The 15,192-nt window shown below is 39.2% G+C and overlaps 1 protein-coding gene across 24 annotated transcripts in view; it reads left to right on the top strand.

The window, feature by feature from the left end:
• Positions 1-15,192, top strand: part of Phactr4 (phosphatase and actin regulator 4) — a 90,761-nt gene that overhangs the window by 43,789 nt on the left and 31,780 nt on the right. For 3 of the 24 annotated variants that reach the window (XM_074080831.1, XM_074080829.1, XM_074080826.1), the window contains exons 1-2: positions 5,065-6,185; positions 13,164-13,222. The exons of 12 other annotated variants lie outside the window; for them this stretch is intronic. Coding sequence is in view for 1 of the 12 variants with exons in the window: in XM_020182259.2 (XP_020037848.1) it covers positions 6,140-6,185 (46 nt within the window). In the remaining 11 variants the exon portion in view is untranslated. Of the gene's footprint in view, positions 1-962; positions 1,005-1,687; positions 1,856-1,938; positions 1,958-5,064; positions 6,186-6,226; positions 6,249-13,163; positions 13,223-15,192 lie in introns of those variants that run through there. 9 more of the 24 variants (XM_074080824.1, XM_074080819.1, XM_074080817.1 and 6 more) reach the window with 6 other exon arrangements.

The following is a 15,192-nucleotide window of genomic DNA, read 5'->3' as shown; positions in this document are numbered from 1 at the left end:
GCTGATAGGAAATTTAGTTCATGTTTATGTGACCTGCTTTGAAGCAGCTTGTGCTGTTAGCCTCTGGTCTCAGTTGAGTTGAGCTTCTGAGTTGAGCACTACCAATGGAACTGTCCAAGTTCTGACTTTAGGAAAAGAGTATTGTTTGTTTGCTCAGCTCTTTATAGGCTATACACAGTGTTTAAAAACACTTCTTCAGTCCTAGCCACTCAGTAGGCAGAGATCATGATGATCATGGTTTGAGGGAACTGGGGAAATAGTTGCAGAGACTGTCTTGAAAATATTCAACACAAAAAGGGCTGGAGGAATGACTCAAGTGGTGGAGTGCCCTAGCTAACAAGCATGAGGCCCTGAGTTCAAACCTTAGTTAAAGTAAGTTAAAGTAAGGCTTCCCTTTGCATTTCTTTCTTTTCTTTTTTCTTTTTCTCTCTTTTTAAAAAAAAATTTTTTTTTTAGTTAATGCAAACTTTATTTATAAAAGACTTTTAAATTAGTTGTTTCATGCCATTCATTCATATAGAATACAGTGACCCTTCAGGGCTACAGAGAGATCTCACAAGCTCAAAAATAATTTTTTTTTTTTTTAGTGGTACTGGGGCTTGAACTCAGGGCCTCATGCATGCAATCTTTTTCTGTTTTGAGACACGGTCTTAGTATGTAACACAGGCTGGCCTTGAACTTGCTTAATGTAACCCAGATAGGTCTTGAACCCACAATCCTGCCTCAGCCTCTCAGGTGCTGGGATTATAGGTCTGATACACTGTGCCCAGTTTAGAAGTTTAAATATTTTCCTGGCCAATTACACAAGAAATGAAATTAGTTCTTGAGTCAGAATCAGGAGACTTGGGTTTTAATCCTGGCTCTGAGCAAAACATTTAACCTCTTTAAACCTCAGTTTCCTCCTCTGTAATAAGTAGGAGAATGAGACTAATGATCACTAAGAATCTTTTCATTCTTTTCAGTTTTATTGCCACCTTCACAATAGTGAGACAAGCCAAGATGTGGTAGGTACATTGGGGTGGTAAATCTGTTCTTCTCTTATATGGTCCTGCCTCTGTAAACTGGCCTCTGTTGTGTGTGTTTGCTAGTGTGCCTGGTCTGAACTTACCCCAAATAGTCAAGGTAATACTTTTTTAGGTCCTTCCATTTGCTATATACCAACTATGGTTGTATTCAGACTTGCTTTGGCCTGCTTCTTCCAATTTGCTTTCTGGATTCATAGTAAAGAAATGTCAGTCTCTTCCCATTTTCACTAACGTGTTTGCAATGACTGTAATTTTTGCTGTGTGCCATTACCTGCTGCACTTGAATTGGCCTCTCATTTTTGATTTGCCTTTTTACTATAACAACTGGGATAATTATTGCTTGCACTTACTATAAGTTTTCAGAGTACCAGGCACATTTCAAAGCTCTTTAAAAAAAATTTTTTTTTTGAGGGAGTGGTGGTACTAGAGTTTGAACTCAGGGCCTCTCACTTGCTGAGCAAGAACTTCTAACACTTGAGCCATGCCCCAAATAGGATCTCATACTTATGCCCCAGGCTAGCCCAAGACCACGATCTTCCTGCTTTCCCCTCCAAAGTAGCTAGGATTACAGGTGTGAACCACCAGGCCCAGCCTCCAAAGCTTTATATTTTAATCTTTACAAGTGTCTTGTGTGGGTAACTATTGCTATGTTCTTTTTATAGGTTATAAAACCAAGGCTCAGAGACTGGAGTTGTATAGCATGTGAATGCACCAGGCCCAGCCATATACAGCCTAGCACAAGGCCCCAGATTTGATCCCCACTACCAAAAAAAGGAGAAGAAGAAGAAAACTGAGGATTAGAGAAATAGCATACCTAACACTAGTGTCCAGTAAGTGATAGGGCTAGAGTTAAAACTTTAGTCTCACCTCAAGGCTCATGTTCTTTTTCTTTGCAGTACTAGGCATTGGACCTAGGGCCTCTCACATGCTAGGTAAGCATTCTACACCCCAGCCCACAAAGCTGATCCTCTTAAGCAATAGGCTTGTTTGCTCATGATGATGGTGGTTTTAAATGACGTTGATAATTACAATATGTTGAGTATGTCCTGGGTGCTAACCAATGCATTCTCTACCTTTCTCACCCCAATTTTACAGTAGAGGAAACTCCTATTGTTCATGACTTGACTTTAGGCTAGTAAATGTAAGCATCTAGGTTTCAAAGTATTGAACAGTCTTAAATTAGATCATTCTTTCAGAATGAATTACCTTTTATTCTCTTTCCTGCGTTAATGGTCAGTAGCATAATGTTTTTTCTGAACTGCTACAGTATTAATAATTGAATGTTGGTCTATGTGTTTCTATACTTTTTCTCTGACTAATGTCTAGCATCATTTTTTTTTGGTGGTATTGAAATTTCAACTCAGGGCCTTGCACTTGCTAGGCAGGTGCTCTATCACTTGAACCATGCCCGCAGCACTTTTTTTGCTTTAGTTATTTATCCAACAGGGTCTCACATTTTTGCTCAGGGACAACCTCGAACACCATCCTCCTACCTCTGGCCTCATGAGTAGCTGGGATGACAGGCACCTGAGTCACCACTCCCAGCTTATTGTTGAAATGGATTCTCCAGATCTTTTTCCCCTGTGTTGGCTTCAAACCACAATCCTCCCAAGTAGCTGGAGTTAGAGGCCTGAGACACTTCTCCCAGCCCATTATAATTCTCTTATTTGTTACCATTGCTTTTTTTTTCCTCTATCAAAAACTGGTAATAGTAATCAGATAATGGAGAAAAAAAGAGAAGGTACCAAGTAAAAGCTAAAGGAAAGTCCAAATACTAGAAATCTTTCTGAGAGCTAAAATGTTTAGAGAACAAAAATTTAAACTAAAAGCTCCACTTTTTTGGAAGCTGTCTTTTTTTGAGAGAATAATAGGACTTTGATGCTTACAAACTTGGTGATATAAGACATAGAATTTGACCTCACAATCTCTAAAATTCTTATCTGAAAATAGGGTAAATAATACATCCTTATAATGCAGAATTAGTTACAGTGATGATTAAGTGATATAAAGTATAAAACTCCTTAATACGGTGCTCAAATTGTTAGTTCTCTCTTTTACCTTCAGGTATTAGTGAAGTAATCCAGAATATATGGCTAAAAACTGTTAGCTTTTTAGCTTATATGTAGCTTTTAAAAATCCAGATCTTAAGATCAAGGTGTCTGTAGATTTATGTCTTTGAAGGCCCTCTTCCTGAACAGCTGTTTTCTCAATGTAACCTCCACAGGGTGGAAAGACCTGGAGAGTTCCCTGAGGTGTTTTTTTTGTTTTGTTCTGTTCCTGTTTTTTACAGGGTCTCCCCATGTAACTTGAATTCTACCTCCCAAGTGCTGGGATTATAGGCATGTACCACTATGTCTAGCTTTTGGGACCTTTTGTATAAGGAGCATTCATGATGGCTCCACTCTGGTGCTCTAATTATCTCCAAAGGCCCTGTCCTGTCACTATCACATTGAGAGCTTGTTTGGAGGTTCTAGCAGGGGAGCGCAGCTACTCGTATACCCTTGACCGAAGAACGGTCCTCCTCTATCGGGGATGGTCGTCCTCTTCGACCGAGCGCGCAGCTTCGGGAGGGACGCACATGGAGCGGTGAGGGAGGAAGGGGACACCCGCCTAGCCAGCCAGATCAGCCGAATCAACCCTGGCGATCAATGGGGTGACAGATGTCGCAGCCAGATCGCCCTCACATCCGTCACTATCACATTGGATAGTAGGACTTCTTCCCTTTTTTTTTAAGTACTGGGGATTGAGCAAAGGGCCTTTTACATGCAAGAATCTATCACTGAGCTATATTACTGGGCCTCATGCATTCACATGCTCTACAGCTTAAGCCATACCTCCAGCCCTTAGTTGGTTTCCAGATAGGCTCACATGTTTTTGACCAGCAAGCCTGGACCACGATTCTCCTATTTAACCTTCCACATAATACAAGGCTTTTTATTGGTTGAGATGACCTCTCACTAACTTTTTGTGGATCTGTCCTCAAATTGTGATCCTACTGATCTCCACTTCACAAGTAACTGAGATTACAAGTATGAGCCACTATGCTCTGCAGGTGGTAGAATTTCTTTTTGTTGTTGTTATAGAAACAATGTTTATTGAAGTAAATAATTACGGGATATTACATATACCATGTTAGGTGATAGGATTTCAACATAAGAAGAATTTGGAAGTCTGAGAATGGGAGGGGGTAGAATCCACACTCAGTTTCTCCTAATGTACTCTCTCACAAGATGCTTCTGACACTGTGTATGTGGTATAGGGAGTCCCTCACCCACCAAACCGAAAATGCTGCAGCCAGGTGTCCTCTAATAAAATTCAATTTAATATGTCTACCTGGAAATAGCTTCAGTCCCATAGGTCAAGGGCTCAGTCCCCAAGACTGTCCTCAACCCCCCCCCCTTTTTTTTTTTTGGTGTTTTTTGGCAGTGCTAGAGTTTGAACTTTGGGCTGCACACTTGCTAAGCAGGCACTCTACCACTTGAGCCACTTTACCACCCTCTGTCCCCCCACCTTCAGATGCCAATCACAAAGTTCAGGTTCTTTTGCCTGACCTTCTGTTGCACTGGCTATGAATCAGTTCCTACAATCCCTTCTAGGGTTTCATTAATTTGCTGGAGCAGCTCACAGAACTCAGGAAAACATGTTTACTGGTTTATTATACGGTGGCTCATACCTGTAATCCTAGCTACTTGGGAGAGACTGAGATCAGGAGGATTGCAGTTTGAGGCCAGCTTAGGCAAACAAATAGTTCAGAAGACCCCCATCTCCAAAACAACCAGAGCAAAAATGGACTGGAGGTGTGGCTTAAGTGGTGGTACCTACTTTGTAAGTGTGAAGCCCTTAGTTCAAAGCCCAGTCCCACCCCAGCTTCCCCCCAGAAAAGGATATTGCAAAGGATATTAGTGAATATGAGATTGGGGGAGCGGGAGGGGGTGGAGTGGGTGGTAAGGGAGGGGGTGGGGGCAGGGGGGAGAAATAAACCAAGCCTTGTATCCACATATGAATAATAAAAGAAAAATGAAAAAAAAAAAAAAAGAATATGAGATGAATGTCTGGGAGAAGAAGTGCAGAGCTTCCACACCTTCCCTAGGCCAGCTTCCCATAACTTCCAGGTGTTCACTTACCTGAAGCTTCTTTTTTTTTTTTTTTTGTGGCCCTGGGGTTTGAACTTAGGGCCTCACACTTGCTATGCAGGTGCTCTACCACTTGAGCCACTCCACCAGCCCCTATCTGAAGCTTCTGAATGAAGACCTTTTAGGATTTTATGAAGGCTTCACTACATAAGCATAATTGATTAACTCATTGGCCATCAGTGATCAACGTAACCTTCAACCCCTCTCTTCTCGATGTGATGAGGGTGTGGTACAAGTCCCAACTTTATAATCATGCCTTAGTCTTTCTGACCAGCCCCCATCCTGAAGCTACCTAGGGGCTGCCACCTATCAATCAGTTATTAACATACAAAAAAAACTACTACTTCAGAGATTCCAATGAATTTAGCAGTTGTACATCCCAGGAAATACAATATGGGTGGTGGTTGGGGTAACAAATATTCAGTCCATAGCACGGTGAAATGCTAGAATAATCATGCTTTCAAGGTAAGCCTGTATCTGAAATACATCTTTTGAATGGATTTCTACCCCTTGCACTGCTACTCATAACCACCCTGATGGGGTTTTTTATGATTAAGTTTACAAATTATTTGACATACTCTTGAGCAGGCTCCATTTCTTCTGGGACTCTGAGCCTGGAGAGTTTCAACCAAGTTTAAAGTCAGGAAAAGGGGGTGTGGACTTTGGGGCTGTACTGCTTAGCAGCTAGTCTCCTCCCCTTCCGCACTTTAGCTTTACACAGTATGCATTCTGGAATGACAGGCATTCCGGTCTGAAGAGAGCCAGCGTGAAGACATATTTGTAAGAGTCACAAGAGCTCAGGCCAGGACACAGAGAAACAAAACTCCAGCATATTAACCGACCTCATGTCATTTCCTGATGTTTGGCAGTGACACAGAGAGAACTGCTAGTATCTTCCTTATGTGGATTTATCTTTTAAGAGAAGTTTCTTTTCGTGTGGGACAGTTTGTTGTCGTGAGATACATCTAAGAGAATATAATCATGGGGCAAGCTGATGTCTCCAGACCGGTAAATCCAGATGCACTTGGTGAGTAATAGAAGGCAAAGAAACAGAAAATCTTGGCAGAGGCAAGGCAGATTTACAGGTGAAGTGAGTATTTCATAGGGATTTGAATGCAAGAATTTTGATGTTGATAACTTTGGAATGTTTGTAAGTTTGTGAGGAATGAATGAAAATGTGTAAGTTATTTTCACTCAGTTATGTTAATTTACCACTCACAGTTTTGTTTTACTTGATCCTCTTAAGAGCTTTTTAGATTATATTGCTAGGAAGTTACCTATCTGTTTAGATCTTGTTCTTGTAGAAGACAAGTGCTGTCCAAACTGTTACTTAGAATTCAGAGGTGATTTTACTATTTGCAGGACTTAGGCAATCGCTAAATACGTGGTATACAAATAAAATTGCTGACTTCTAAAAACAGCTCCACTTTTTAAAATTAAGTGTTTAGACTTGGTTATACATTTTCCAAGTCAATCTCAGACTTTTCCCATTGTGCTAATGTTTCCGTTTGTCATAAGACAACACTTTGACACACAAACTTTCCTGAAGTCAGTGTTTTACATTTGAAGAGTTGTCCCAGGGGATAGCCACAGAGCAGGCTGAGTTCATAGTTTAGAGTCTCAGCACTTAAATTGAAATGGCAGTCTGTCATCACTACGAGCACATCCTCCTAACTTTTTAGGATTGCATATATGAATAAGATGGCATAAATTTTTCCCAATCATAAAGTGGGAAAAATACTTTTAAGTGGAGGAGTGGATAAATATTAGCACAGTGGAAGAAAGCCTATAAATCATTTCTGCACATTATACTACTTAAAAAGGATTTTACCTTCACTGATTTATTAAAACATGTTCAGTCCTATGCTGCTTTCTTTTTGTTGGGGAAATAAAAAATGTTGATTACTTTAAAGGAAAGTCTAAAAGCCTGGGAACATAGGCAACATGCATATAATGTGCCTCATAATGTGATGTGATTTAGTTTCTAAAGGAAATGTTTTCAACTGAGAACTTCCCAGGTGAAACATCTATAAAAAGTGGGCTGTGGACATAATAGCTCGGTGGTAGAGCACTTGCCTAGCATGTGCAAGGCTCTGGCTTTGATCCCTAGCACTGCCCACCCTTTCCCCCTTCCCCCAAAAAAAGGAAGAAAAAAGAAAAACCTATCTACAAAAAGTCTTTTTTTATGTATTCCTGAAACTGAGGCACATGGTTTCCAAAGCAAGTTATTCAGAATCAGAGCTTTAGGACCAAAGTCAACAATTGATTCACTTTACTTTGATCATCAGAGCTGGGTCTTTATCAATTCAATAGCTGGATCAAAAAAAAAAAGTTTCATAAGTAGAAAAAGATATACAGAAAAATATAAAGCACCCTTCAGTACCACTTTCTAGCTTAAGAAATAAAATTTAAAAGACTGAGGTATACCCCACTCCACCCTCTTCCTGTGTCTGCATTCTCTTTTCATGACAGTTTGCTGCTTTCTTCCTAGAGTCAAACCTCTCCTATATTTAGTAAATAACTCACTTATGGACCACTAATTTTTCCTGCTCCAAAGATTAGTTCTTTGTTAACAAGTATAGTAAGAACTCAAATAATGCTAGACATTTATCTCTGTGATAGAAATGAAAGGGCTTTCAAAAACCCAAAATTGTTAAGCAGGTACAGCTTAATTATGGGTGGTTGTTATTTATGAAGGATATCCATTGAGTATATTGATGGTATTCATATGCTTTTAAGCAAAAACCAAATTTGTGAATTTTCACCCAATGAGAGTCCAAATAAAAGACCTTTGAGGGACTAGAGATGTAGAGATGCAGCTCAATGGTAGAATTTTTGCGCAGCATGTACAAGGCCCTGAATTTAATCCCTAGTGCAACAGGGGAAAGACAACTCTCAGGAACCCAACTACGATTTTTAGGTTTTCTCTGAATTTAATATTTTGGTTTTATTTTTCTGTTACCTAAATAATTGAAAGGTGACTATAAGCAATTTTAATGCATTTGACTACGTTACTATATTATATCTAATTCAGGGTGTATTCTATATAAGCAGATCAGGACTAGGTTATGAGGTTTAGCCTTGACAACTTTGAGAATTATACCATTCCATTAAAGGCTTTTATCAAACCTAGCAGCATCTTGATGAAATGTTAAAAATGTTTTAGTGCATAGCTGTTTGGAAAGTCTTACTAGATTCTTTGGAAGGAAAAATAAAGCAAATTAAAATTAAATTGTTTATTGAATGTTCTGTGCCCAAAATGTAGCACTTTGTTTTGAAGTTTGAAATTAATAGTACTAGGTTTGGCAAGTCAAGTGATGCAAATGTATTACTGAACATCCTGAATTGGTTTCTTACTATTTTCAAGGCATTGTGAATGACATAGAGGTTCCTGTGTAGACATAATTTATATCTGTGCCCTCAAGAAGTTTGGTTTCTAGTTGAGAAATTAAAATATTACAAAAGGAGTGAGGGTTGGCAGAATGGTTCAGGTGGTAGAGTGCCTTGCAAGCTTAAGGCCCTGAGTTCAACTCCCAGTACTACCCCCCCAAAAAAAAAGTAGGACTGAGGGTGTGGCTCAAGTGGTAGAGCACTTGCCTAGCAAGTGTAAGGTCCTGAGTTCAGTCCTCACTACTGCTAAAAAAAAGAAAAAGAAAAAGGAAAAGTAGCTAAGTTTACAAAGGACTGTGATATCTTCCATCTAGTGTTTTCTCCCCCCCCCCCCACCGCCCCAGAATTTGACATTTCGTTTTAGGTAAACTTTAGGTCCTCAGGAGATAAGGGCTAGTTTCTTCCTCTCCCTCCCTCTCCCCTTCCCCCTCTCTCCTTCCTCTTCTCCCTCTCTGTACTCTCTTTCTCTCCAATTTATACTTAGCCCAGGTCAAACTCAAGATCCTTCTGCCTCTAATTCCTGAGTTCTGGGATTATAAATGTATGCCACCATACCAGGTTTATTGTCCTTTTATTAAATTACTTGACTCCCTTGATTTGTGATAGAAGGTCAGAGCTAGTCACATAGAAGAGTCTGTTTTCATTTGTTTTCTTGTTTGTTCTTTTTTGAGATAGGTTCTTGTTTTGTAGGTCATAACTCATGTAGTCCATACTGGCCTTGAACTCATGATCCTGTGGCCTTAGCCTCCCAAGTGCTGGAATTACAGGCATACACCACCAAGCCCATCAGGAGTCTGTTTTCAAATGAATAACCTTTACAAGAGGACCAAATGCAAATTTATGAGTTATTATCAGTATCTAACCAGTTTTTACCATGGAATATTTAAACAACTGATGAACTGAATATTGAATGCAGAGTAGGAATTTCTGCTGTGATGTCCATTCAAAGGAATAATGCATCAGTTTATGGAAAAAAATTATCCTTAAATGAAATGCGTTCATAGGAGAGGCCTATAGATTTACCCAGATAAAACTTTCAAATATTTCCAGGAATTATTATACACTTCTGTAATCACAGCTGTCTGGCTGAGGCAGGAAGATTGCAAGTTCAAAGCCAGCTAAATTAGATAGCAAGACTTTGTCTCAGAAAAAAAAAAAATTTTGTAGTTCTTAACATAAAAGCTGATTGTGTCTTCACTAGAATCCTTTACCATATATTAAAACAGCTAGTTGGGTTAGAGGTGTGACTCAAGCGGTGGGGTGCCTGCTTTGCAAGTGTGAAGCCCTGAGTTCAAACCCCAGTCCCACCAAAAAAAAAAAAAAAAAAAATCCCAGCTAGTATATGTCCTTAAGTTCAGTATAAAATCAAACAGTTTTGTTAAGTTCTTCCTAACAATTTAGTTTGGAACTTTCCCTTTTCTCTGCTTTCCATTTCCTCTTCTAGCTTCCCCCCCCCCTTTTGCATTCACTAATTAGTTGAATTTGTTCTGCTTTTCTTTTACATAGGGACAAACTGCTCTAAAAGATACAGTATTTTCTTTTTAACCCTCGTTTCCCATTGTCATTTGATTGATTTTGCTCTGAAATTTATGGTTATTGGTTCTCACCTTCATAATAATGCAATTTAAGGGAAAGTGAAAGAAATATATTATCATTTAGAGGCAAAATCATAAGACTGCTGGATGAATAAAATTTAATATAGCTACATAGCAACAATACAACAGAAATAAGTCTCAGACCCAGTGTGGTACATGCCTGTGGTACCAGATACTCAAGAGGCTGAGCAGCAGGGTCATTTGAGCCTGAATTCAAGGCCAGCCTGGGCAACACAGGGAGACTCCCATCTCAAAACAAAGAGACAGAAAAATTACAACAAAACAAAGTTGGGCATAGTGGTATACTGCTGTAATCCCAGCACTGAGGAGTTTGAGGCAGGTGAACCACAAGTATCCAGGCCAATCTGGGCTACATAATGAGTCCAGGGCCAGTTCGAGCTTACATATCAAGACCCTGTCTCAAAAAAGCAAAACAAAATAAAAAACCTTCAAGTAATAGACGGTTTAATTAAAAATAAAATAATTCATAATTGGCCATCAGAATTATCGGAGACATTTTCATACTATCTGGGGCTAACAGTAATTCTTCTGAACAAGAGGGCACAGCATTCTTTCCTTATGTAATCTGCTGTTCAGATACTTTCCTATGTGATCTGTGACTAAGGGCGAAGTGACATGAAAAGGTTCTGGCGTGGATTCCTTAAAAGATTTTCACTTGTTAACTGAATTCAGAATATTAACCAAAAATTATTGATTCCTTGCTGACCAGGGGATTTTCCAAATACCCTATAACTTACACTTTGAACCCTCACTATAAAAACTTATCCTTAGCCTGGAATTTTTATCCGATTTTGCATGGATATTTATTTACTTACTTACCAGCACCGGGCTTCATGCATGCCAGGCAAGCACTCTACCCCTGAGCTACCCCCCAGCTAATACCACTTCTTGATGGTCAGAAAAGTACATTTTTCCAGGGGGTAATCTTAGACCTAACTGTACTTGAAGTGTAGAGAGACTGTCTCCCTGGCTATCTTCTCTTGAGTGCTTTGGCCAATCCTTTCCAGTTCTCAAGGGTCAGAGGTATGCAAGATTTCCAGGAGAAGTTGTAGTCCTTCCCAGAACAAAGTCTGCTTTTGTTCATTAGTGACAGATTTCATTTTGTAATTTTGTGGCAGTTTTCTGAAGCAATTTCTTAAATCCTATAATAATCCTGTTCTAGAGAACAGAAGTGCAACATAGTATAAGTGCCATAAATTACTGTTCTGCCATTAACAAAGGTCTGATGCTGTGAAGTGCTGTTTACCCTGAGGTCTGTTTCACACTAGGCGGCATAATACATACTAAACAGACAAAATCCTTAGATTATCAAGATATTTGACACGTGTTGATACTGACTTATAGTGTTGAACTGTAGTTTTTGGTTTTGTTTTTGTTTTTTGCAGTGCTGGGGTTTGAACTCCAGGCCTTACACCTTGAGCCAGTTTTTGTGATGGGTTTTATCAAGATCGGATCTTGAGAACTATTTGCCCAGGCTGGCTTCAAACCTCTATCCTCCTGATCTCTGCCTCCTGAGTACCTAGGATTACAGGCCTGAACCACCGGCACCCAGTTGAACTATATATTTTAGACAAATAACTGATTATATAAAATTTTTATGGGCATGCCAGGTACCAATCAAAAAACCCATCACAAAAAAGGGCTGGTGGAATGGCTCAGGTTTGGCCTTGGGTTCAAACACCAGTACAGCAAACAAACAAACAAAAAAGGGCAAGGAGTAGCTCAAGTGGTAGAGCGCCTCCCTAACAACTGTAAGGCTCTGAGTTCACACCCCAGTACCACCCAAAAAAGAAAAATAAATAAATAAATAAAAGCTGGGCACTGGTAGCTTACGTTTATAATCCTAGCTATTTGGGAGGCTGAGATGGGAAAGACTGAAGTTCGAGGCTAGCCCAGGCAAATAGTTTACAGGATCCCATCTCCAAAATAACCAGAGCAAAATTGACCAGACGTGTGGGTCAAGTGGTAGGGCTGCCTGCTTTTCAGTATGACTGAAGTGGTAGAGTGCCTGTCAAGCAAAGCACAGGGTCTTGAGTTCAAATTCTCGTAACCCATTTTTAAAAAGTAAAAATAATAATTAAAAAACCTGATAAGGTATGAAAGATTGATGTAGAATTTATGAATACTGTATAATTTTGTCACCTATCACCAAATCTAGTGAAGGAAGAAGGTAGGGAAAGATGTCAAAGACTAAATTTTCTATGAATTTCAGTTGCTGTGCTATACTTGGCCATTTCAACATCAGTAATTAAGAATTAGTTGTAATTTTGAATCTAAAATGAACGTAGTCTTTGACCTAGGGCATATTGTTTGACCCTGTATTTTTTTTATAGTCAAGTTATGCAGATATAACTTAAAAATAGTTAATGGATGTCTTATTTGAAGATGAAAAGTGTTAAGTGGTTTTTGTTGTTGTTTTCTTTGCCAGTCTGGAACTTGAACTCAGGGCCTTCACCTTGAGCCACTCCACCAGCCCTGTTTTTGTGAAGGGTTTTTTTGAGATAGGGTCTTGCTGCAATATTTCCCCGGGCTGGCTTTGAACTGTGATCCTCTTGATCTCTGCCTCCTGAGTAGCTAGGATTATAGGCGTGAACCAGCCAGGCAAGAAATGGCATTGTTTATGGAATTTTATATTCTTCTTTTTTTTGGGGGGGTTTTTGGGGTTTTTTTTTTGGTGTTGCTGGGAATTGAATTCAGGGCCTTGTGCTTGCTAAACAGGTGCTCTACCATTTGAACTACTCTGTGTGCCCCTGTTTTTCACTTTTTTTAATAATGAACTTTTTTTTTTCCCTTTGGTGGTACTGGAGTTTGAACTCAGTGCCTTGCACTTGCTAGGCAAATGCTCTACTTACCACTTGAGCCACTCTGCCAGCCTGTTTTTCACATTTTAATGTTTATTTTCTCCAAACAAGATTTCTCATTCATGTTTCTAAAAAAGAGTTAACTGTTTCAAAAAACCTGAAGATTTTAATAAATGTTTTCTTTTTCAAAAAAAAAAGAGAAGAAAAATAAAGAAAGCTCTGAAATGGTGAAATGTGAGGTGCTACAGCAAACCTGAGTGAGTATGTAAGAAGTTTAAATTCTGGGCCTGGTTTTCAGGGTACTATACAAAAAGGAAACTCAAACTGTAATTTAGGTAGCTACCGTCCTCTCCCAACTTCTGCCCCTCCAAAAAACACCAAGACTTCCAATTCTGTGACATGCTTTATTGGTGGCCTACAGCTGCATGATTCAAAGAAAAAGGCATTTTCTTTGGAACACACAATCATAAAACTATAGGAACATTCTTCACTCCATTTTCTGGCAAATGAGGGAAAACTATCTTTTTCTTTTTTTTTTTTTTTCTCTTGCTAGTAGAAAGCAGAATGAGGCCATAGACCTTTTAAAATTCCATAAATAGTTTAAACAGAAACAATGGTATATCCAACTATGACTCTGAGCCTTTATTTCTTCAGTCAAATTGAAATTGGTCATAAAATCAGAGATGCTGAAAACAAAAGTTTGTGTGAAAATTTACTTACAAAGAGTTTCAAGCTCTCCTTTTTCAGCCATTATTTATTAGTATATGGCAAATTTGAGGTATAATGATACTATTTTGAAAAAAATGAACATTTACCTGAGTATACTATTTGTTGTATATGTTCATCTTCAGGTTTCTTTCTAGTTTTTTAAGTGATGCAGTTGTTTTCTTCCTGTCTGACACAAATTAATAGAAGCTTCAATCACTGAATCAATTGTAATGTATCTAAAAATTCTGCAGAGATTTACGGCTTAATGAGATTTAGCTAGCCACTTATTCAAAGTTTTATACTTACTTTTTTGAGGGGGGCAGCATAGGGCTTCATGCTTGCTAGGCAGATGCTCCACTCACAGAGCCACCTCTCCAGCCGAGGATTTATACATACTATAAAACTCTTCATTCTGTAGCTAACATGTTTCCACCTGGTGTGTTCAGATCTCCTTAAAATTGGTCTAAGTCTATAACTTCTTCCCCACAAGAACACTTTCTTGTGTGACTAGAAAGTGTTGCTAGGTACTCCAAATCTATTCTCTTTAACGTGTCAATACCAGGAAATGTCTGCCTCTATCTCCTTGAACATTCATGAGGTTTCCAGGTTATAATCTTGGATTGGGTTAACAAACTGGCTGACATAAGAATCACCTGGAGAGAATTTTAAGCATATTCCTAGGTCCCACCTCCTGGAGATTCTAAATGTGAAAAGGCAACTGGGGGGGGGGTGGGTGGAGGGTTGGCAGAAGGGCTCTAGGGATGGAGTGCCTGCCTACCAAGGATGAGGTTCTGAGTTCAAACCCCAGTACTGCCAAAAAAAAAAAAAGAATTGGGCTGATTCCAAGTATTTGGACAGATTTGAGAGTCAATGAAATAACATGCTTTGTTTGCCATTGAGTAGGGAGGGAAGGGGAAGAAGGGAGGAAGAATATAAAAATATAAATGAGTGAGTTGGAAAAATAACTGGGACAGGGCTGCATGAGGAGAGAGGTGTGTCCTCTAATAGTTTTGTAAACATGAAAATTAAATATACTTTCATAGAGAAACAAAAAATGTGTTGGTTAAGTATTCAGTGATTTACTTTACGTAAAGAGGAGGTGCTAATAGACGTAACACACTGAACTTTTATTTTCAAAAGTTGCTGTATGGCTGGGCAGTGGTGGCTCACGCCTGTAATCCTAGCTACTTAGGGGGCAGAGAACAGGAGGATCGTGGTTTGAAGCCAACCCAGGCAAATAGTTTCGAGAAACCCTGTCTCAAAAACCCTTCACAAAACAGAGCTGGTGGAGTAGCTCAAGGTGTAGGCCCTGAGTTCAGGCCCCAGTACCACCAAAAAAAAAAAAAAAAAGTAGAGTTGCTATGTAACCTAGACTAGTTCCTACCTCAGCCTCCTCAGTCCTGCTGGACTTTTTAATAAAAGCCAAATTTGTTTTCTGCTTATAAGCTGGTAGCAGGAATATGTTTGAAAGAATTTTCATGATTTTTGTTCTCATTTTGTTGTATCTTTCTTTTTCTAC

This window comes from Castor canadensis, chromosome 7 (genome assembly GCF_047511655.1).
Source record: "Castor canadensis chromosome 7, mCasCan1.hap1v2, whole genome shotgun sequence".
Classification (NCBI taxonomy): domain Eukaryota; kingdom Metazoa; phylum Chordata; class Mammalia; order Rodentia; family Castoridae; genus Castor; species Castor canadensis.
Note: the sequence above shows the minus strand (reverse complement) of the source record. Positions and strands in the feature narration are given on the sequence as shown.